This window comes from Acanthaster planci, linkage group LG01 (genome assembly GCF_054643075.1).
Source record: "Acanthaster planci isolate LZ-2023a linkage group LG01, COTS_SCS, whole genome shotgun sequence".
NCBI classification, from domain to species: Eukaryota; Metazoa; Echinodermata; class Asteroidea; order Valvatida; family Acanthasteridae; genus Acanthaster; species Acanthaster planci.
The window spans coordinates 1,571,118-1,594,682 of NC_141777.1; the positions used below are offsets into that span (position 1 = coordinate 1,571,118).

Genomic DNA, 23,565 nt, shown 5'->3' on the forward strand with positions numbered 1-23,565 from the left:
CAGCGAACATGAGTGGCCACTGTCAACGTGGGCATCAACCATCGCCGGCCACGAGATAGAGCAGACCACGGCCTGGTAAGGTGATAAGCTGGTTATGCGTGCCGTCAGCGGCTCCGGCGGGGTCACTTCGGGGTCCAGTCCACTAATTCAAGCCCTATTGAAAACAGTGTAAAATCAACACTGTTCAGGGTCCAATAGCATGCACGCTAACATCCCTGAGATTTCTGAAGCACAAATGAAATTCTTGTCTGGTCACCTATCTTTCAATTTCTTTTCAATTTCTTATGGGTTAACCAATTACATTTTTAATTATTCCCACAAAACAAAATCACCCCCCAAAATGTGATTTTTCCGAAGTCTGATTCCAGCCATTTTTCAAGTGGCAACCCTCAACTTTCTCGGGCACTTAGGACCATTTTGTAGTTTTTAGCCCTTCTGCTCTCATATGAAAGCTCAAAGACCCAGGGAGTTGATCCTGGCAACGATTTACACAATCTCACCATTTTGGGGGCCCAACAATCTCCTTTTTCAAAAGATATTGTGGGGGTACTTTTAATGCTAATGAGCTGGTCAAAAATTCTCACTTGAATTAGTGGTCGGCACCCTTTCGGCGATCAGCGGAAGTGGTCACCCTCGAACACCAGGGCGTGGTCGCTAATTCCTACTTCAGCAAGTTTACATCGGTTGAAGCTCTTCTCTTGCCTTTCAATAGACCCTTATTCAAGTCAGTTCAACCCGAACAGGGATCTATGACCTCATGGCTTAATGAATTAAACAACAGGTTCTATCCAATGGTGTAAATTGTAAATTCAGACCATTTTGAGTGATTCAAAGTAGAATTTATTATTTCCTTATTTTCGTTTGCTCTTGCCTTTGTGCAGCTTTATAGAATTGAGGTAAAAACCATGTCTGCATGTTTGTGTGAACACTTCGGAAGGGAGGGCATTCACGAAACTTAATAGTCCAGTGTGCTTGCCTATCAATAGGTTCTCAAGATAACGGTCGGTAAGGCCTGAAGATGTAAACAGCTGTTACTTTGGCTTGGGTAGATAACAAACTTTCGGGTTGGCGGGTCGCAAAAAGCATAGACAAGATATTAAATCGTCAATGTGCAATTCCAACAATAACAGCGTTTGTTTTCAGTTTTCAAACAAATTTTGAAAATCTGGCGATCGGCATGTCAAACTCATATAAACCGTAAAGCAGGTAAAATGGTACCTGTCTCTTCCTTCACAACGAAACGTTTATTAAATTATCGACTTAGAAAATCTGGTTGGTGGATATATAATCAAAACAACGTAATTTGTAAGGGTACCGGCCAGTAAGTAGGCCGAAACTACTTGCATCGGCTAAATCACAATTTGTATGCACTCAAATTCACTACGAAATAGAGCCTGTTGTGGCCCATGAACTTGACGATTTATAGGAAAGACAGGTTTAGGCTACCAAAACGAATGCTAGCTTGTGTCTGAGTGAGATTTGGAAGAAATCGGTGCTTGTAAACGGTATCGATGTTTCAAATGGTCAGGGGCTTCGCGACTGCTCTACGGGTAACCTTCTGTGGGAAAAAACTCTTCAAAAGTCATGGGTTAATTAATAGAAATTCGAAATAAAATTAAAGTCATAAAATGAGCTTAAAAGTTTACTTTGATGTGCGTCTCGAATGCCTGAGAAAGTCGTGAGTATTTTTCTTGATTATTTGAAGTTCAAGTATTTATTTCTGTTGGCTATGACAGTTTAGCTTGCACCCGGTGTAAAAGTGTCTGACCAAAAGAGGGCGTGTTACTAAAGCCGAGCTACGTACCGAACACTTGAAAATCTGCGGGCACCTATTCAGTGGATATTTTGAACTGGCTGTCCATTAGGCCCACGCTCCACTGATTAATCTGAACTTCTGACGCACTTTTCATAACCAATAAAATAAATGAATCCTTTGTTAATATTTAAAAATTATAAAATTTAAATAAATGAATCCTCTGTTAATATTTAAAAATTATAAATGGCGGGTCACAATGATGGCTAAAGCGGACCCGCAAAACTGCGTTTCGGTAATCAAACAGAAGCAGACGGCGTTCTTTCGATTGGTTTCTCGGCAACGCGTGTGTGAAGCATAGTCTGAAAGGAGGCGTCCACTAGACTTTAAAACAACCTAGTGGTGCGCTAAAATACACCAGTGCATCGAACATTTGCCGATTTGCCGAGAGTTTGTTCATTTTCTGGGTTTATGAGGCTTCTTCATTCCAGCTCAGTAACACGTTGCGGGTTCATTTTGCTGAAATACAATAAACTTGGACATTGATCATGTGGATATTTAGTTGACAAAATAGTACTTTCTTTTTCACAGACTCCCTAACCTAGATAAATCGTGGCTAAGTAGTATCATACAAGTATTTAAAATTCTTTTGACTCTAAATCTGTACATCCAACTGGCAAAATTTCAATTGCGCATATTAAAGAACGAATCATTTTTGTCTGTTTACGTACAAAATATTCACTTTGATATATGGGCACCAGCTCTGAGAATTTACATTTTATTTCTAGGACCATTACCTGAATTTCCAGTACAGGATATTGATAATCACGGCGTTTCGCCAGCCGACTCCTTTTACATCTCTTTGACACCGTCCAAGATGTCACATATTGTCTCCTGATATTTTCTCTTTTAATAATCCAGCTCTTAATGACAATTCAATTCAAAACAAGATAATATAGTTGAACAAGATGTGGCAAAAAGAGAAATATCTTTAAAGCTATATTTGTATAGTTTTTTAGCCTCTGGTTCGAGTAAATACTTATAAGCTTGGTGTGATGTTTCTCCTTCAAAAACATTATGAACGTCTCCATTTTCACACCAGCATATATCATATTTAAGGTACTGTTTACAGGAAGAAGAGCCCTCAGTGAAAAACATATGTGGTATCTGCTTAAATTGAGCACAGTTCAATATCAATGGGAAAGAACAAAAATAAACAGAAAAATGTAATAATACAAACAAAAGAGAGTGAACAATTTATAGCGCGACGTCATGCTCGAAGAACTGTCACCTCATTTCTGTTATCAATAATTGAGAACTTCCCCCTCCCATCGTTGTACTTGTATAAGTTTCTTCTTCACAATTAAACTAAGTCATTGATGGTCATTGTTTGGCGAAGAAGCTCTTGGCTACCACCCCCTCGTGAAGGTGAGTGACCAGCATCTCCCCGCCGGCGGTCAATTCGCGCGTCATGCCCCCGTTGCCATTGGTGCGAGTCAGCACCAGTTTCCCGTCGTCGTTCCACGCCGTCAGGTACTCGATATCATGCCCAGCCGCCCGGTCCACGAACTTTTCCCCGACCACGATGGTGGACTCCCGCATGGTGTCGTCGATGTTGTTGGTGGTCTTGATGTTGATCTGGTTGCCGGTCTGGCTGATGAGCTGGGTGATCCTCAGGTCGGGCGGCAGCTTGTCCTTCGGAATGTTCAGTTTGTCCAGGAGTTCTGGCCAACCCTCCGAACGACTGCTCTTCCACCTGCCGCTGAAATCGGTCGCCATGGCTCATATAGTCAGAGGTTCATCGGGTCAAAACTTTTAAATCGGGTTAGAAAAATACACATCAAGGCGTTAGACATAAATCATGTGCACGGACGGATAGAAGGGGGCGTGGAGGTGCACGGCCCCCTTTTTTACAAAAATATAAATAAATAAATGAATTTTATAAAAAAGATAACAGGGAGGGAAACGAAAAAACGAGGTGTCATACTGCCTAAAATTGCACCATAGAGCGCCTAGAATCCAAAATGGCTGCGGACCCCACGCCGTACGGGCATTTTACCATTAGTCCTGCTGCTTTAGTTCATGCCCCCCCCCTTTGGAAAATTCGCCCCTGATGTGTACATGTACACCTGAGGATCCCAACTAAACAGGATGAATAGTTTGTTTCCACATCCTGGATGCAAGAAAAACCTCAGATTATTTAGACCTGATTTAAAACAAGCCATCAGCTCACTTGTAGTTTGCAGAGGGCGCTGTGTAAATCAATTACATCGGCGTGTCATTCCGTATACTAGGGGAGAACCTTACAACTTCAGGAGAAAGACTCGCTGTGAATCTTATGATGGGCAATCACACGCGGAATAACCCGACTTGCCTTTTTTAGAGGGGTTGGAATCAATGGCCAACTTAAGATGCGGAAAACCATAATTTCAATGAGGTTTCAATAATTGCGTTTCACTGACTTGGAAAAAACCCACTTCTTCACCACTCAATGATAGAGGGATGTTAGTTAAGAATTTGGACTAATATACAACAAAGGCACCAAATTGCATTCCCATGAAATTGTGAGTATAAGTTTTGACATAGAACGGGCATCGTTGTGCATACGTCATTATTTCATTCAGAAAAAAATTAACTATCTGCATTCATGTATAAATGCTTTATGCTATTGGCCTAAATTTGGACGAAAATCACGGATGATGTAATATTTACCCTACAAACAAATCGTTTGCATCTTAGGTCATCACAGCACTTACCTTGAATTCCAGCTGAAAGAAATACCAATATTTTTACGATTTTAGGTGAAATGTAACAACCCGGGAGACCACAATGTGTAGCTCCCTATCATCGCTACCGCCATGATAGCAGAAACGGGGTTGCCATTGGCAGTCTGCGCAATAACGAGTCACACGATTGGTGGGTAAGTATAGTCTTGCGCCCTTCGTTTCCGCTTGCAATTTGTGCCTTATTTGTTCTGGGTCACGAGGACACAGACCCAAACTTTGATCCGCGATTCATGAGCACAATGGAAACCTTTTTGTTTGCTCTTACCAGTTCCGCAGGCGCAGCAGGGACTTACTGAACTATAACCTCGATCTCAGCTTGTGATTATAAAAACCTAGACAATACCGAAAGGCATGCCGGGTCACCTTCAACTCAAGAGTTCATTTAGCAGTTTTTTCATAATTATGGGATACCTGGTTGGCAAATAACCCCATGGAGCTAAAGCAATAAAGTCTATTTCAATAATACTCGTGCCTAACGACAAACGATCCGTTTTAAGATTTTTGAAATTTGTAGGAATTTTCTTTTGAGTAATTTTTTTTGGCAGCCGATGTTATTTTCCCCAGTTTCCCAACAATAAATCTGAGAGACCATATTGATGCATCCACGAGAGACTTTGGGAAATGATGTATAGAAGTTCTCTTTGGAGCTCACTACCTCACACAAAGTGGCGTATTGCCAGTACTTCGGTCAGCTGCGAATTGAAAACAGTCTCACTTCCGTTATCGGCCGGCCTGATGTGACAAAAGGATATCCTGCCAGATAAAAAAGTCCAAATTATAAAAGAGGGTCATGTTTGCTCAGCAGAATTGGAAATCAGGACATTTTGGGTGAAAACCCTAAAATGAAGTTGTGTGTATCGTAATGCTCCCTTTTGGCAAGTGTCCAGACAGAATGACATAAAAATGTTTGGCCGTAGAGCTGTTTAATATCGGAGGGATTAGATGTATGAGTCACCTTCGTTCTATACTGATTACGGATTCAAGTCCGCCATGAAAGTGGACTTTGATCAGACATGCTAATGCAGTGTTTGCGTTGCTGTGTTCGTGCGTTTATCCAACGCAGAATCAATCAGAAGGGTATCATTGAATCTAGAATCAAATTTGAATAGACTGTTAAGAAAGTGTATAGATTTGAGGTCGTAGCTGCTTTTGCAAGCTTCAGCTAAAACCAAAAAATAAAAAACTAATAAAACTAGTCCCTTTTCCCTAATTCATTCACAAAAGGGATTTATCTCTTTTGTAATCAGTTTCGGTAAAAATACTAAACGACACCCTTTTTACGAAAACAGGCCGTTTGTGGATTTTTTTCTTTGGAAGAGCATACATCAAGTTAACTTGGGCAAATCAGACACGGTGCATTGTAAGAACAGAAGAACAAGACAAAAATCTAACAAACTTCTGACATCTGTAGCAGCGTGAGACGGCATCAATTAAGAGGAATACGGACTTGTCATCCACAGACCTTCAGAGTTAACCTGCGAATTGTCCAATAAAAGTAAAGAACCTCTTTTCAGGGGTTCACCGCAAATCTTTTGAGGATGTGCAAATGCTTCCGCAGACTCCCCTCACGGCTTTACCATTTTCCTAACTACACGGCATTATCTAAGTCTGCATAATCGATAATGTTCGCTTGCTGAGGATAAAATGTTCTTTAGCTGCGGGTGTGTTGAGGTGGAAGCAAGTTGGCCAATATGGCTGTGGTGTTCGTCTCTGTGTTCAGTCTTCAAATAGAAACCTGATCATGAAATACTTCGTCATGTGCCTCGCGAGGGGGCCAGGGGGTAAGGGGTGCTGCTCCCCCGAAAAAATGTAACAAATATATTGGGAGAAGAAAACAAGCGAAAATAAAGAAAGTAAAAGAGACGAACGCTGAAACATCAATTGGCATGGAAACCTCGAAAATGACCCCCTTTCAGTGTTAATGGTGAATCAGTTCATTTCTGATGAGTCTTTGGCCCTCCCAGGCTTTGCTCCCACCCCGAGAGAAATCCTGGCTACTCCCATGACTACGTCTGATTTTGAAAGCCCGAAATTTTGAATGTAGGCCTACATGTAACATACTTCGTGGAATCCAGCTCCAGAAGTTCAGTTCACAGTGCTTGTTAAATTCGCCAAAAACAACTGATTTGTGGAAAACGACAGAAAATCTCAAATAAGTTAAGACTGACATGGTCGAATTAATGCTAAATTGTCTTTATGGGGCACCCGAAACGCGAAGAGCATTAAAAACAAGTTAAATTCTTTGTCACTTTTAAACCGTACACTTTGTTCGTTTGCTGGACACAAGCTGGATTCCATTGATGATGAATATGAAATTTGAAAGGTTGGTGATAAAATAACATGATAAAACACTGTTTCTGCATTTTGGATGTGTTTATTGAAAAACAAAATTGTAGTATCCCATTCGAATTCTCTACATTTTATGCCTTAACTAATTGAAAATTTGAATTTTTATATTGATAAGAGCAAGTAAATACAACCTAAACATCGTTTTGCTAACGAGTATGACCTTTAAGACAGCAATCACTTCAATTTCGTTTTAAAAAGATCTTGACCCAGTATTGTTCTAACCAAATCCATTTCTTGCGAAGTGTGCAGGCGTGCCATCGCTACCGTATAATGTGCATTTGTGGAAAGTACACGTATGTGCAAAGCAACCAAGCATATCGTGATGTGGTATAATGCATGTATACAAGAATTGCCTATTAACGTCAAACTTCCCAAGCAACGATCATATTGTAAGGGATTCACGTATCTTATGATTCATTTCATGGCTGCACTTGCTGAATTCTAAAACACCGAATTGTATAACATGAAATGTTTGTGAGTAGAATTGCTGATCTAATCCGGCCGACGTCAACTAGTTACTGCATAATTTGATTTGGACTGAGTAGTGCATGTGGTCTTCCCCTCTAAGTTCATTCTCCTTCTATCGCTCAAACTCGAATTTGCATTGCCTACTGCTTGCTGAACCAGGTCTTGGCTACTGCACTTCCGATCTGGATGGTGACCAGCATCTGCCCGCCGACCAACTCCCGGGTGCTTTTCCCCTTGCCGCCCACGCCTGTCAGCACCAGCTTGTCACTCTCCCACGCCGTGGTGCACTCGAAGGGCTGACCCACCAGAGTCTCGGTGAAGTTGCTACCCACGGTGATGGTGACCTCCTTCCGGGCGCTGGGGTCTTTGTTGTTGGTGGTGACGATGGTGATGGTATCACCACTCTGGGTGATAGCCTCCGTCACCTTCAGGTCGGCGGGTACCTTCGACTTGTCCACCTTCAATGCTTCCAGGAGATCTGCCCAACCCTCCATTTTGGTGTTGGTCCATGTTCCACTGAAATCGGCAGGCATTGTTGGGCTGGATGTATCTGTTTCAGTGCAGAAAGTGAATGATTTTAACTGAATGCTCTTATAGTAATAAAGCCCTGGGGCTGTCAGATTTCTCTGTAGAAAGCTGTAATTGGAGCTAAAAAGAATTCAAATTAGAAAGGAAATCCCGATAGTTTAAACTATTTTCCTCCACTACCACCACCAAAAGGATTATTGGAGGGTGTCGACCTCGAAGTCTCTACTACAATTCTTTTGGGTTATGAAGTAATAACACGGAACTAGAACATTTAGAGCATTGTAGAATCTCACCTCTAACTCAGGAGGAAAATGAGAAGAGCTAACGTCTTTGTCGCGCCGTCGCTGGACACAAGGAAGATGTGAAAAACATCGAGTCAACCTTTCATTTATCAGAGGACTAGCTCTCCTGATGTCCAAGAGGAGATTTGAAAACTGGCTGTTATTGGTCAGAGTAGGATGGTATCTATGGAACAACTTAGCAACACCCCCCTTTAATGGTCACGTGGGAACAGAAAGAAGTTACGTAACCTTAATTTGCCGAAGGAGATATAAATGTTGTAAAAGGATGATTAAACAAGATCATCAAGCTTAAGTTTAGATGGGACATTATGCTTGGTCTAGAAACACACGTGTAAAGTATCAATATTACAGTCTCAAGCTGTGGTCGGCCTACAAACCGCATTTACGTCTTGTTCAAAGACCAACCTACAGACTGGATTAGATCGTTTGAGTCAACCATTTTGTTGTGTGATCGTGGCTTTTCTTATCAAGCGTGTTCATATTTGACAAAAGTAGTTTCAAAAGTGAAGTCAGCTGAATGAGTTGTAGGTGGATATAGGCCTATAACAAATCTTCAGTATTAGTGCAACGTGGACAGGGAACATGAAACATCATGGAAGCAGTCACGATCTAATCATCAATGGCGTAAATTTGAGGGGGATAGAGGATTGTTGGGGATGACTTGCCCAGCCTTGGAAATTAGACAAGCGTGGGGAGGGGGTGCTGACACCATATGACACGAGGAGGCGATGTTCATGATACAGATGTGTAATATGTAATTTACTCCTACAGAGCCTTACATCAAAACAGTGCTTTTTTATCGAGCTCCCTTCAGGAGTGCCGTGGAATAAATTTTGGTTGTCGGGAAGTCCGACAAATTCTTCACAGTCCACCTTATTTCTCGCTCGCGCCCCCACAAAAAGTGAAGAGATGATTCAGTAGCCCATCCCGTGGTCAAAAAGTGGGAGATAATTCTATAGGCTGTACCCCCCATCCCCTGGGATTTACGCCCATGGTGTCGGGTGACCCAATTTATGACATTTTTGAGAATTGAAGGACATTTAAAGATATGGAGGGTTCATTTTAAACATTTCCCCCCGTCAAGAAACGTACAAACGAATACTAAAGATAATGTTTCAGATGTGAGACGTATGGGGGTATTGGAGAACTTATCCTTAAGTGGTCATTTCGCAATACTCGGCAGTGCGCACATATGGTCGATTGCAGACAAATTTCGTGTCTTTCATGGACTCACCGCAACTCTGAAAAGCGAGAAAAAACAGTGCTACTAAGGTAAGGTAACACAGTTGTATAGACGCAATTCGTTATCATATCCCTCTTTTCATCTATCTGTGTAATGGTCTGACTTGAAGAAATCCATATCCATAAAGGAGCAAGGAAAGAGTACGTCGCATGCCCGCAGTTGCATATTACAAATTAGAGAGAGATTAAAGACCAAGGTGTAGACTGTAAAGAATGTAGAATATCAGACGAGTCCTATGGTCATGTCAAACGTTTCGGACTGTCTGGCTTGTATGATTTTAACAGCAATAAACTTAGGCAACACAAGATAATATACAGCAATCCCAAGTACGCCCTGAGTTTAACAATTTTGCCACTAAGCGCAGAGTGCACTGTAAAGTGAAATACAATGTAGTATGGTTTTGTTGTATAATCAGCATATTTAAACCAATATCATGCTACAAAGCTTACTTATATCTAAATAGGCAGCATTTGGGGCATAGGCTCAAACAACCCACGGGAAATTCCACCTTCAAAAACCAAAGGGTTTTTCAGGGTTTGATTAAGTCTTCGTCGGCTATACAACAAGCACCATATCGAGTTGCGAACGGTCAAATGGCAGTGTGCTTCATATCCTAATGCATGAGATGTTTCATTGTTGTCCAGCGGGTTTAAAATAGAATCGGGGCCCAATTTTATCCTTCATGGTGTGAGTTTTAGGCCTGTTACAATCATATCAGAAAGGTCAGAAGCGGGAACAAACAATTAGGGATTACATTTTGCCGTATAAGACATTGGGGTAATTTAAATATTCCTGTAACGGAGCGATTATCCGTGTCAAAGTACACACGTCACGGACAACGCCAGGCTGTCGACCAATAGGAAACGTGGGGAGTGTTCTTAGAAATCAATAAAAAGCAATCGAACACAGTCTGTCAGTCTCCTTTGCGGCCAAGCAGCAGACCTTGCCTAACATTCAAGCCTTTTGCCAAGTTCGTATAGGTGAGTTTCAAGCATTCACGTTACACTTGTTTTTTGCGTTTCAATTTCTACGGTATGCATGGTGTCGTGTTATCATTTTCAACAAACTGAAATTGCTGTTGATATTTAAATTGCCTTCCCTTCCTTCAAACTAGGAAAACTCCGCTTTGAATCATCATGCCTGCCAACTTTAGCGGCAAGTGGGTCTCTGGCGCATCCGAGGGCTGGGGCAAGTTCTTGGGCAAGTTCGGCGTGCCAGTGGAAAAGTTCCCGACCGACATACAGGTGACAGAAGAAATCGCCCAGAGCGGGGACACCATCAACATCAAGACCAGTAACAACAAGGACGACAAGGTCAAACAAGTCACCATCAACGTGGGCCAAAACTTCAAGGACACAATCGGGGGTGGCAAGGAGCTTGAGTTTACCACGGCCTGGCAGGGCGACAAGCTGGTGATGACAGGAATCGACGGCAAGGGCTCGATGGCCCGTGAATTGAGCGGGGGTAACATGATTGTTACCTTTACCCACGAGGGAGTGGTCGCCAAATCTACCTACAATAAGGCGTAGGCATTCACCTGCAGATCCAAGTCCGGGCAAAAGAGGGCGACTTACAAGAATATCCCATATGTAAAACCAGGTGGCATAGGATATTCATAGTATTTTAGCGCATCTCGTACATGGCAGTCAACTGCAAACAGCTAATTTATACTTCCCATTTACCAGAAATTGAACCGAAACAGATCAGAACAGAAATCTTTCGCCCGGCAAGGACAGATCTGGGGTAATTCAGTATGATTCTTTGATATTATAACACGTCGCTGTTTTGCTTCTTGAATTGAAGGTAGATTCATCTGAGAGTTCTTCAGATGTTTGTGAAAGTAATATTTTCCAATTTCACTGTAAAAGGTTGTTGTGTTGACAATTTTTGTTATACTGCATGATCGTAAATTAACGCAGTTACACTGGACAAGATAAACTGTAAACCTATTGTGATAATTTGCTCATTACAAAACATTTTCTTTCTTGCGTCACTTTAAGTACATGGCCCTTTATTCCTGAAAAAAATGAAAAGGAAACTTCTTTGATAGTTGCTTCATTTCCATCACTGGGGATAAAATTAAAATACCGCCTCAATAAAATCCTTTGTAATAATGTCAGTTGCTAACGTGAGGTGGAGAGGAGACAGAGAAGCTGGTGCACACGCCTTACCTTTTTTCTCTATCACTGCATGACTTTAATATTTTCCATGCAAATTAAGCTGTGTGCATTTGATGTCAATCGAAGTTTTCCAACTTCCGCAGAAACTCTGAGATTTGGTGGGTTTAATAAAGTGTGCAATAAGTGCTACAATCTATCTATGTACCGACATCTTTTGTCTTTAATAAATTGTGTTGATGTGATGCCATCCTCGTCATTACTGTAGAGCAACATGGAGTAATTATGTCTGAAAAATTAGCGTTTTCCTACATCACAACATCTCTTATTTTTTTATATATTGGATGAGAACAGTGAAGTAAAGGAGAGAGTAGTCAAGTCAAGGAATTCTCAGTTCATTAGGTTAATAAGTCCAATCAACAATACGGCCACTGTTTTTGAGAGAAAAAGGCACAAATTTAAAAAAGAACCTAGCAGGTTCTCTGAATATTATTGTCTGTGGAGCCTTATTAACATCGATGAGCAGTTGGCAATCTAACTCCTTTCAGGGCGGATATAGCAGAGTCTACTGCAAGCACTCTGCTAAATTCCTATTTTTGGTACTATTGTCCTTGATAAAATGACCCCCAATATCTTCCCGTTATGAGTGAATAGATGTTCCCGTAATGTACACGGTATGGATGTCAGTAAGACCGAGCGATTTTTCCCTGGCTCTGAGCGATTTCCTTATTTTAGTAAAGGAGCAACCTTCGCCCTTTTACCTGTAGATAAAGACTTCTGATGGATGATAGTTAGGAGAGGAGCAATACTGCTGGCGCATTCATTGAATAAGTTGAAGTAATCCCATCTGGTCTTTGTGCTTTTTGAACATTTAGGCCCCTAAGAGCCTTTCTACACAGTGGGTAGTTTAATGAATGGGCGGCATGTCTGGAAAATTATGTTTTCATGGAATACTATTACAATCTTCCTTCGTTAATACTGATTGAAAATTCAGTGCTGCAATATCTGATGAATTTTGATGGGTGCTTTTGATAAATCTCCGGAATGGTTGCAGTCTTTAAACTTTCCCCAACTTCAAACAAACACGTGTACTCCGATCTAGAGGCCTAAAGCGACTGTATAATTTCAACAGCGTTCAACTCGGGCAACACGAGATTGTATACAGCGCCCCCAAGTGGCCAAGAGTTTAAGAATTTTACATCTGTTCGGATGTGATCTTTCCGTTCAGCACATGAGACGATTAATTATTCATTAAGAAAATGCATTATTTAGTGGTGACTGATCTTACATGTTCTTTTTAGGGTTCTTAATCCCCTTCAGATGTCCCTTTTTCTAAACAAAGTTGGAATACTTTTGGTTAAATTTTGAGTTCTTAAGAATGTCATCGGTAGAATTATTATTTTATTTTGCTTTTATGTCACTATCGTTCGAATAACCAGAACTAGTGGTGGTTATTGTCATTATCTTTGACTAAAGGGTGGTGTGATCCACTCAGAAGAGCACACACATGTTCTTGTCCTCTTTTCGAAAGCGTCACGCCGTTGATCAAGCAAATAGAACGATGCATTAATTGACCCGATTGTATTTCCTACATTTTGGGGGTAAGTCGTGTCTAAACTAAGTCATGAGATGTTGGTTGGCGTGACGAGTGTCTATTTAATCTGTTTTATAGTTCTTGGCGTGCAACCTTATAGTATGAAGTTGTCAAAGCTCTCTCAAAGTTGAGTCGGTGTGTCGCGTGCACTCGTGGTATACATGGGTGTACATGTACATCACGTGGGCTGTGTTCTGTGACTTGAATGTTGTACAACATTATCATCAAGGCCTTCGTGGCTGTGTGTGTGTGACTGCAAAGCGACTGGACAGGAGACCAGGCGAGTGGTGCAGCCACAAGGCCATTTCCAACTTGTTTTTGTGGTGAATTATTCATAAGCTTTATATGCATTATTCATAAATTTCATGTAAATAGTCACAGCAGACGAGTCTCTGAAATAAACGGCATCAACTCCAAAGCTTACGCAATGTTTCCATCTGGTTTTTCATGAGGGCAATAAGCAGTGAGATGACAACTATGATGCTTGTTGGTGGGGGATGGTTCTGACATTGGAGTAACACTAGCAAGTAGCAGTTCATCAAGGCCAAATGGTCAAAGCAATATGGCAGTGCTTGAAACATGGAGCTCTTAGTCTTACCATATCCCGTGGGTAAAGATGAAAATGTCACGCCCGTGTAAGGATACTTCAATAGCCTAACGATGCAATGGTTTTAACTCGGCAAGGTGAAGTTTTCCAGCAGCGTATTCTAAAGAACTGTCCAAATACTGCTCAGACAACTGACCTGCACTCACGGCCGCCGACACACTTTACACGCTCGCCATCTTTCGTATACTTTCAATGTGCATAATAGGTTAATGTATGCTGACCCCCTCGCTTATGATTGGTTGGGATTTTCAAAAATCGAAAACATAAAGAAAAACATCAGAGATTCCTGATAAGTTGGAAAAGGCCTCGTGGCTGCGCCACTCATGCATGTGGTCTCTGGTCCAGCCGCTTTTCAGTTACACAAACACAGCCGCGAAGGCCTTGACGAAAGGCTACGTACAGTACGACTTTGCTTAATTATTTATTTCATAGTCTACAGCTGACTCACAGTAACTGCTGCTTGGACTGTAGGACAGTTATTCAAAGTTATTTTGTATCAGGATAAGACTGCATTTTCTATATTTTAGTCATGGCTGGTTATTCAGTAATTATCAAAATATTTTTATGAAGGATTTGGAGGACTGCTTACAAAACAACACGTAATTTTATAGTGGCAGGTACTGTGTTTAATATTTATGTAATCAAATGAATCTATGCACAACTTAAAATTATATCAAACTAAACATATTTCATTGACAGGGTTTTATTATTGACGGTCATTCCTTTCCTCGCAATTTGAAATAAATCAGCTGTAATCATCAACTATCAATTAATGTGATTGTAGTCTCAACCTTACTTCTTGTCAAGAGAGTGAACTACAGCCTCGGCATGGACATAATTTTGGCGTCGTGGACAGGATTGGGGTGTGACTTCAAGCAAAGCAAAATGTTTCCAATAATTTCCGATCACCATCATCATTTTTGTTGTGCATGTGGTATGATTGTATAAACTGGGTTATCGGATTTGTAGAAAAAAATCTGTTGTCCCTGTGGGCTTATGGTTGAGCAACTTAATTGATGGGCGTGAGATACCAACTCATATTTTTTTTATCTTTCTTGTATGCATATGTTTGTTCTTAAAGTGGTGTACTTGTGGTTTGTTGTAATTTCTGTGTTTCAGGGGTACATGTTGCAGCTCTGTATACCTTAAGCATAATGTAGCATATTGATCGTAGGCGCTGTATGTGGCATTCATACAGATTATGGCCTTACCTGAAAATATTGCAGATGGCTTTTACAGTCAAACCAAGCTCTGGTAGATACACTAGCTGGTGCTTTCCAGAATCTCTGGCATCAGAGGGCACCAACTGTAAAGCTCATTAAGTTTCATGGACACCCAAGGAAAGCAGGAGACCAGACATTGGATGAATGGCTCCATCATGCTCCACATATGCACGGCAACTTGGGCTTTCTGGGGAAGTAAGGGCAAATGTAATTTTGGATTTTTTAGGTGGTGTAGCAAGGGAAGAAGTAGACGGCAGTCCCTTTAGGGAGAGAGGTACACTTCCTGAGTTAGTCGAATCGCGCTGCGCAGTCGATTTGGGTCTTCTGAGACTATCCAGGTATTGACTGGTGCATTGTTCAGTCGAATGGCAGTTAGAGGGAGAGAGTTTGGTTGAGTCGGCAGCCCCTAGGGAGGGAGATGGCAAGGTATTGATACAGTTAAGGCATTCTCGATTCATCGTTGCAGCGAGAGTTGCACAAACTCGTTTATAACCAATCAGACCTGTCATTTTTTGTTTTGCGAGATATGGCACTGGGGCTTTTCCGGTATCAGAATGTTAAAGGAAAAGAAATTCCGAATGCTCTGTCGTAAACCAAGTGAACTCAAAAGATGCGGTGGGTGCGCAGAGAAGCGCGCCTGGAAATCAAATCAGAATGCAATCTTGATGCAGATCATGGACAGTAAAAAACAACTGATCACCTGTGTACAGCAGTTAATGGCGTAGCAGGAGGAAACTAACTCCAAAATGAGCCTATGCCAAATGCACAGCGATAGGCAACTCACTAAATGCAGTTTCTGCCAGAGATCGGGACACCGAGCTGAGAACTACATTAAACGGCAAAGGGCTCCAAAAAAGTGACGGAGCTTGCCGAGTCCAAATCCAATGACAAGGCAACGGAAAACGCGTATAGCCTCCGTGACAGAGGGCATTGTGACGGAGGAAGTTTTGCGTGATGAATCGCTCACAACACAGTTGTCTGGAAGTTCACAGAAGTAGAGAAAAACGTAGCGTTGCAGACATGCGACGGAAGTTCCTGGCCATATGCCCTATAGCCACTATTTCACTCATTGGTAACAGAATACAATGTGTATTAGATACAGGAGCATAAGGCTCTTTGTTTTCTTGGGAATTCTTCCATGGGCACCTCTCAGGTGCAGGAAAACTCACACCAGTCAATTCATATATGAGGTTAGTTGGGGTCAACTACCAATTAGACATCCCCGTTGAGGGGTGTTTTGATGCCAACTTGCATGCGGGAGCTTCAAGTGAGTTTGTTGGTTTCTAAAGGGACCACTTCATCTCCACCAGGGCGTAGAGAAAAGACGTCCGGTGTTGCTTGGGTGTAATGGGCTAAGAAAAATTGTCTCTATGATGGGCCAAGTTCAGAATGTGAATGTAGGACCAGATTGGGATCTTACTTTACGCTGGCTTGCATGGCGCTGTCGAATCTTCGGTTCCTGATCAAACTGAGGTCAGTGAAAATTCCCCTGAGATTTATGGTTTGTGGACGGTAGGGCGTCATGTAGTTCCGCCTGGTGTGGTGCAGAAAGTTTCTTGTTCTCTTAATGCAGGGTTTTCCAACAATAAGGACGACCAGTTTCTCTTTTGTCCTCACCTCTCGGGTATACTTCCAACTGGCAGTATCGGTAAATTGCAGTCAAACGATCCTGGTCAAAAGGTAAGGCGTCAAGTCATTGAGGGTATCGTGAAACCAAAGTGGTGTCTTTCTGGGTATTTTTATCGCCAACAAAAGTTTGGAGGAAATTTCTATTCCACCTTTCACAAAAGTGGCCAGAGTTTCCAAAGCTCAAATAAGTGTGCAAAGATTTGTTGAGCCCAGAGAGAGTGAATGTTTTGTATATGTTCGGCGTGTAGTTATAGATCCAGCTGTGGCGCGACTGCTGGAAATTGGTCAACCCTTCGGTGATCTTAATATTGACAGAGCTAGTGCTCAGTTGAGCAACACATTAAAGGTTGGACTGGGTGTTGTAACAATTTGAGTCTCATGGTTTTAAAGATGAATGGGAAAAAAGTCAACTCTTCCAGATGTCCATTCGACACCTATGTCACATTGTGGGTGCTCAGGCTGACAGGGTGCATGTAGACCCTGATAAAGCACAGTAAGTTTGAGAATGGCCAATTCCCACTGACATTCACCAGCTTCGATCATTTCTCAGGTTGGCCTCTTTTTATAGAAGATTTGTACCAAATTTTGCTCGGATAGCAGAACCATAAAGCTGAAGTAAAAGCAGGAAAGGCAGGTTCGTCAATTTTAAGTGGTGTGAAGAGACAAAGACGGTATTCAGCGCCCTTATCAAGGCATTTTGTGAGGCACCGATGTTAAGATATCCAAGGTTCGACCGGCAGTTTGTTTTGGAGGTTGGTGCCTCACTTAAAGGTTTAGGGGCCTGTATTTCTCACCACAGTGATTCTGGGGCCTTGCATAAGAATGCTTTCGCCAGTAGGTGTCTCAGAGAAGCAGAAAAATCCTACTTGAATCTGTCCAGTTTGAAGTTGGAGCCCATTGCATTAAAGTGGCTCGTGGCCGAAACATTTCGAGAATACCTCTTCGGACACCGTACTCTTGTCTTGGCTGATAATAATCCATTGGCACACCTCAAGACTGCCAAGTTGGGTGCAGTAGAGCATCGATGGGTTGTTTAATTGACATCTTTGATTTAAATACCCGATACCGTTCTGGAAGGTCAAGCAAATGTGCTGATGCATTGTGTCGATATCCGTCAGCTTGCATTAAGGAGTCTTCCCTGACCATTGGTAAGGTTGTTGGGGGCACGCATGCCTTTACCAGTACACGACCTTTTACTCCTGCAAAAAAATAAAAAAGAAACTTCATTTGCAACATAACATTAAAATATAGCCTCGATGAAATCCTGTGTTATTATGTCAGTTTGCTAACACCCTTGAAATGAGGTGGAAAGGAACAAGAGAATCTAGTGCACCGCCTTTCTTTTTGCTCCGTCGCTGCACTCGGACTATAAGCAATTTCCAAGCAAATTTGTCCTTAAGCTGTGTACACTTGATGTTAGCTGAAGTTGTTTCAACTGTCTGAGAAACTGTGAGATTTGATAGGGGTAATACAATGTGCAATAAGCGCTACAAAATATCTGTGCCGACATCTTTGGCTTTATTTTTGTCATGTAAAACCACCCTTGTCACAACTGTAGAGCAAGATGGAGTAATTATGTCTTAAAAATTAGCATTTCCCTGTTCCACAATACCTCGTAATTATTTATATCACGATGAGAACAGTGAAGTAAAGGAGAAAGAAAGCGAGGAAAAAGAAAGTCAAGGAGTTCTCAATTCATTACGCTAGCAAGCACAATCACCGATGTGGCCACTGATCTTGAGAGCAGAGGGTACAAATTAAAACCAACCAACTTGGCAGGTTCTCTGAATATTAGTTGTCTGTTGAACCCTTAGTTAACACCAATGAGCAATTGGCAGTCTATCTCCGTTCAGGATATATAGAGTCTGCTACAAAGCACTCTGCTAAATTCCCATTTTTGGTACTATTATATCCCAAGTTGATAAAATAACCCCAATATCTTATCTTCACAATCTCACCCAATGGGGACTCATTTTGAAGAGGGTTCTTAAAGGGAAGGAGTACCATCAGCAGAGGGCTGAAATACAAAGACCCGCACAGTTTGTCATTATTTATTGATTATACAGGTACAAATTAAATATTTGAGAAAAACAAAATGAATTTACGATTAGGTCCGGAAAACTGCCCCACTGCAAACATGCTAACTACTTGAACAACTTTTGACAGACGTGTTGAGTCTTATTTGCTCGTTTTTATGTCAGCAGTTAGAGTGACTCTTGAATTGGAAAATAAACAGTGAAAAGTTGTTTCTTTGTAGATGGCGCATCGTGTGGGGATGGATGTTCCAGTAATCTACACAGTATCGATGTCAGTGAGACCGGGCGATAATTCCCTGGCTCTGAACGATTTCCTTTTTTTGAACAAAGGAGCAACGTAGGCCAAGAAAGATTTCTCATAGGAGAAAGTAAAGAAAGGAGTAATACTGCTGGCAATTTTTTGAGTAACTTTGAAGTCATCCCTTCTGGTCCTGGTGCTTTCTGGACACTAAGTTCCCTAAGAGTTTTCCCACACCATGAAAAAATGGGCGGCATATCTGGAAACTCACCTTTTCTTGGAATACTATTAAGATTTCCAGAAAAAAAAATCACATTTATATGGGCCATTCCATATTGAGGTTGATGGAGCACAAATTGTGACGGTGTCCTTGTTACATGGGTAACTTTTACCGCCTGTCATGACCTGTAGAGGAAGTCATTTACTCTGTAAAAGTAACACACACCTCTGTATTCAGACTTGCAAGATGTAGATCTATAATTTGGAATTCACGTGTAGGGAACTAGCTGTTCATTTTTACGGAACCCACGTAACAACGGACGTCGTCACAAACTGTGCCCCAACCTCATGGAATGATGACCCACATCTTCGTCAGCTATACATACGGAATTGCGAATGGTCAAATAGCAGTCTTCTTCAGATCCAGTTGCGTGGGAAGTTTCATTATTGTCCATTAGATTTAAAATAGAACCAGGGCCCAATTTATTATTCATGATGTGAGTTTTAGGCCTATTACAATCATATTTATCAGAAAGGTCAGAAACGGGAACGAACAATTAGGGATTAAATTTTGCTGCATAATAGAAATTAGAGCTTGTTTAAATATTCCTGTAACAAGGTGATTTTCCGTGCCAAAGTGCATACACGTGACGGACAACACCAGGCTATCGACCAATAGGAACCGTGGGGAGTGTTCTTGGAAACCAATAAAAAGCAGTCAATCACAGTCTGTCGGTCTCCTTTGCGACCAAGCAGCAGACCTTGCCTGACATTTAAGCCTTTCGCCCAGTTCGTTTAGGTGAGTTTCAAGCAATTGTTTTTGACATTTGTATTTTTACAGGTAGTTGCTATGTCGTGTTATCATCTTCAGCATTCTGAAATTGCCGTTGACATTTAATGAGCCTACTCCTCCTTCAAAGCAGGAAAACTCCGCCCCGATTCATCATGCCTGCCAACTTCAGCGGCAAGTGGGTCTCTTGCGCATCCGAGGGCTGGGACAAGCTCTTGGGCAAGTTCGGCGTGCCCCTGGACAAGTTCCCGACCGACATACAGGTGACAGAAGAAATCAACCAGAGTGGGGACACCATCAACATCAAGGCCACTAACAACAAGGACGACAAGGTCAAACAAACCACCATCAACGTGGGCCAAAACTTCAAGGACACAATCGCGGGCGTCAAGGAGCTTGAGTTTACCACGGCATGGCAGGGCGACAAGCTGGTATTGACGAAAATCGACAACAAGGGCTCTGTGACCCGTGAATTGAGCGGGGATAACATGATTGTCTGCCTTAACCACGAGGAAGTGGTCGCCAAATCTACCTTCAAGAAAGCGTAGACATTCACCTGCAGATCCAAGTCCGGGGAAAAGAGGGCGAGTACACTTATTTCCAGAATATCCCGACCTCATAAAAACAGGTGGACCGGGATATCCACAGCATTTTAGCGCATCTCATACATGGCAGCCACCTGCAAACAGCGAGTTGATGCTCCTCAATCAGCAGATATTGAACCGTTCAAATTGAACTGAAATCTTTTGCCCGGCAAGCAAAGATCTGGAGTTTTAATATCATAACTCCCTTGCTATTTCCGCATCTTGAATTGAAGGTAGATCCATTTTAGAGTCCTTGAAGTTTGGGAAAGTAATATTTTTCAATTTAGACTGCTAAAGGTTACCGTGTTGACAGTTTAATGCACGATCGGAAATTAATGAAGTTACACTAGACACCATAAACTGTAAACCCAAAGTGATAATTTACTAATTATAAAATATTTTCTCGCCATTTGGATAAACTGGTCGAATTCTTGAACTCTACAACATACAAAGAGGCGATAATATAAAACTCATACACTTCAAATTAACCCTCACGATTTCAGAACCTTTAAAGTTTCTTTTTAACACTATTTTGGGTCAGTTTGGTCGTGGAACCGAATACATTTTGCAAGGCTGAAATGTTTAGAGCAAAATCAAGTGGTTGTTCCTCAGTTGCACACCTTCAATGAAACTATTTATAGTGGCCTCACACAAATGATGATTACTCTTCAGAATATTTGGCAGCCACGATTGAAGAATATGCTGTCATGATTGCACCGACTGTTGTCGCACTCCAATTAAACAGTCCTAAAGCAAAGTAACGAACCAGCTTTAACAGTGCACGACCTTTTACTCCTGAAAAAACAAATGGACAGGAAACTTGCCTGATCATTGCTTTATTTGCATCACCAGGGTTAACCTTAAAATACGGCCTCAATAAATTCTTGTGTAATAATGTCACTTGCTAACAAACTATCCCTGAGGTGGAGAGGAGCAAGAAAAGCTAGTGCATCTCCTTACCTTTTTTCTTCGTCACTGCATGACTTAAGTGTTTTAACAGCAAATTGTCCTTGTGCTTTGTAAACTTGAAGTTAATTGAAGTTCCAACTGCCAGAGAAAACTGTTAGATTTGATAGGTTTAATAAAAACTTCATAAGTGCTACAAAATATGTGCCGACATCTTTTGTCTTCAATTTTTGATGTGAAGTCATCTTGTCATAATTGTAGAGCAACATGGAGGAAGTATGTATGTAAAATATGCATTTCCCTACATCACAACATCTCGTAACTATTTATCACAGTGAGAACAGTGAAGTAATAGATAGAGTATAGAGAGAGAAAGCGAAGGAAAAGAAAAGTTAAGGAATTCTCAATTCATTACGTTAACAAGCATCAACTATGCGGCCACTCGTCTTAAGAACAGAAGGCACAGATTGAAAAAAGGAAAACAACTTGTCAGGTTCTCTGGATATTAATTTTTATTGGGACTCCTAGTAATCACCGATGAGCAACTGAGATTGTGTAGATCTTTGCCAAGATGAACTCCTTGTGTCCTTGGGTTTTCATCTGAGAGGAGAATGGCTAAAAGACACGGTTAAAAAGTGCCCGAGAAAGTTGAGGGTTGCCACATGAAAAATGGCTATGAGAAGACTTCGGAAAATCACCATTCGGAGGGCGATTTTGTTTTGTGGGAATAACTAAAAGTGTAATCGGTTAACCCCCCAGAAAATTGAAAAGAAATTGAAAGATAATGGAACAAATAATAATCTAATATGTGTTTCAGAAACTTCAGGGATGTTTATATGCATGGGCCCTGAAGAACGCCAATTTTACACTGTTTTCAATGGGGCTTGATTTAGTGGCCTACTATTTACTACAAAGCACACTACTAAATTCCCATTTTGGTACTATTGTCCTTGATCACCGTATCTTATCTTCACAATCTCACCCAAGGGGAACTCATTTTGAAGAGGGTTCTTAAAGGGAAGGAGTACCACCAACAGAGGGCTGAAATACAAAGACCCACGCAATTTGTCATTATTTCTTGATTATACAGGTACAAATTAAATATTTGAGAAAAACAAAATAAATTTGCAATTAGGTCCGGAAAACTGCCCCACTGCAAACATGCTTAACCACTTGAACAACTTCTGACAGACGTGTTGAGTTTTATTTGCTCGTTTTTATGTCAGCAGTTAGAGTGACTCTTGAAATGGAAAATGAACTTACAGTTAAAATGTGTCCATTGCAGATGGCGCATCGTGTGAATGGATGTTCCAGTAATTTACACGGTATAGCTATCAGTGACGGGGCGATAATTCCCACGCTGTGAGCTATTCCTTTTTTGAAGGAGCAACATTAGCCATTAGCCAATAAGCTGCAAGTTTCACCTGTAGGATCTCTGATAGATGTTGGTCATAAGAGGAGCAATACTGCAGGCGTATTATTTTCTGTATCCCATCTGGTCCTGGAGCTTTCTGAATACTCAGTTCCCAACGAGCTTTTCCGAAGCATGAGTAATTATGTGATTGGACGTATATGTCTGGAAACCCCAGTTTTCTTGGAATGCTGTTACGATCGTCCTTCGTGACTACTGATTGAAAATGCTCTCTTAAAGCCTAGGCTATCTCCAAGGCTGATGTAGCTATACCGGGCAAGATATGGGACGGAGGGGTACCCCCCTTACCTGTCCAATCCCTATACACACTTTAGACGATTGTTACCTAACACATCCCCCCTAGAAATCTGTAAAAACTTCCTGAGATTCCGATCAAACAATGACAAAGGCGGGGGGGGGTTCTCTCCATCCCATATCTTGCTTCAAATGGATGTAGAAAGTCCTTTAACAGTATTCAGTGCTGCAACACCAGATGAAATTTGGCAGGTGTTTTTTATTAGGGCACCCTTTTTATGTCCTAGGGATGGTTGGTCGAATTAGATTCCTACCAAAATAAATCTATGCTGCTGCCGGATAGATGACACGACTGAGTAAACCAGGGAAAGTACACTACATGTTTATTAGTCACCTGTTTTTATATTGACTTAGTGAATTGAATTCTTGGTTATTTGAAATTTGACTTGTAGCCAAAGGGTAAATTGAGCCACTAATTATAAAAAAATTGAAATTAGAAATACTGTATTTTAAAAACGTACATTGCA

At 41.4% G+C, this 23,565-nt stretch overlaps 4 protein-coding genes across 5 annotated transcripts; 2 read left to right on the forward strand and 2 right to left on the reverse strand.

The window, feature by feature from the left end:
- Window positions 1–2,515: 2,515 nt before the first annotated feature.
- On the reverse strand, window positions 2,516–4,704 carry LOC110977643 (fatty acid-binding protein, intestinal-like). Its single transcript, XM_022231935.2, has 2 exons — window positions 4,510–4,704; window positions 2,516–3,565 (listed from the first exon to the last, which is right to left on the reverse strand). The coding sequence occupies exon 2, from the start codon at window positions 3,530–3,532 to the stop codon at window positions 3,137–3,139; it is 396 nt and encodes a 131-aa protein (XP_022087627.1). The 5' UTR covers window positions 3,533–3,565; window positions 4,510–4,704; the 3' UTR covers window positions 2,516–3,136.
- A 2,026-nt stretch (window positions 4,705–6,730) lies between these two features.
- LOC110977657 (uncharacterized) lies at window positions 6,731–8,335 on the reverse strand. The gene is made up of 2 exons (XM_022231954.2): window positions 8,178–8,335; window positions 6,731–7,906 (listed from the first exon to the last, which is right to left on the reverse strand). Exon 2 carries the CDS (start codon window positions 7,887–7,889, stop codon window positions 7,497–7,499), a length of 393 nt encoding a protein of 130 aa, XP_022087646.1. The 5' UTR covers window positions 7,890–7,906; window positions 8,178–8,335; the 3' UTR covers window positions 6,731–7,496.
- Window positions 8,336–10,251: 1,916 nt separating this feature from the next.
- Window positions 10,252–11,745, forward strand: LOC110977654 (fatty acid-binding protein, intestinal-like). Its single transcript, XM_087146078.1, has 2 exons — window positions 10,252–10,409; window positions 10,544–11,745. Exon 2 carries the CDS (start codon window positions 10,566–10,568, stop codon window positions 10,956–10,958), a length of 393 nt encoding a protein of 130 aa, XP_087002204.1. The 5' UTR covers window positions 10,252–10,409; window positions 10,544–10,565; the 3' UTR covers window positions 10,959–11,745.
- An 8,016-nt stretch (window positions 11,746–19,761) lies between these two features.
- LOC110977655 (retinol-binding protein 1-like) lies at window positions 19,762–21,573 on the forward strand. Of its 2 annotated transcripts, none has more exons than XM_022231952.2 (2): window positions 19,762–19,891; window positions 20,016–21,573. In XM_022231952.2, exon 2 carries the CDS (start codon window positions 20,038–20,040, stop codon window positions 20,428–20,430), a length of 393 nt encoding a protein of 130 aa, XP_022087644.1. In that variant the 5' UTR covers window positions 19,762–19,891; window positions 20,016–20,037; the 3' UTR covers window positions 20,431–21,573. The 2 variants fall into 2 exon arrangements, with proteins under 2 accessions (XP_022087644.1, XP_022087645.1); XM_022231953.2 differs by having other exon boundaries at window positions 19,789–19,891; window positions 20,013–21,573.
- The last annotated feature ends 1,992 nt before the right edge of the window (window positions 21,574–23,565 follow it).

What these genes read in the sequence shown, in the direction of transcription:
- LOC110977643 (XM_022231935.2), bottom strand. Translation starts at nt 3,532, where the DNA reads ATGGCGACCGATTTCAGCGGCAGGTGGAAGAGCAGTCGTTCGGAGGGT.
- LOC110977657 (XM_022231954.2), bottom strand. Translation starts at nt 7,889, where the DNA reads ATGCCTGCCGATTTCAGTGGAACATGGACCAACACCAAAATGGAGGGT.
- LOC110977654 (XM_087146078.1), top strand. Translation starts at nt 10,566, where the DNA reads ATGCCTGCCAACTTTAGCGGCAAGTGGGTCTCTGGCGCATCCGAGGGC.
- LOC110977655 (XM_022231952.2), top strand. Translation starts at nt 20,038, where the DNA reads ATGCCTGCCAACTTCAGCGGCAAGTGGGTCTCTTGCGCATCCGAGGGC.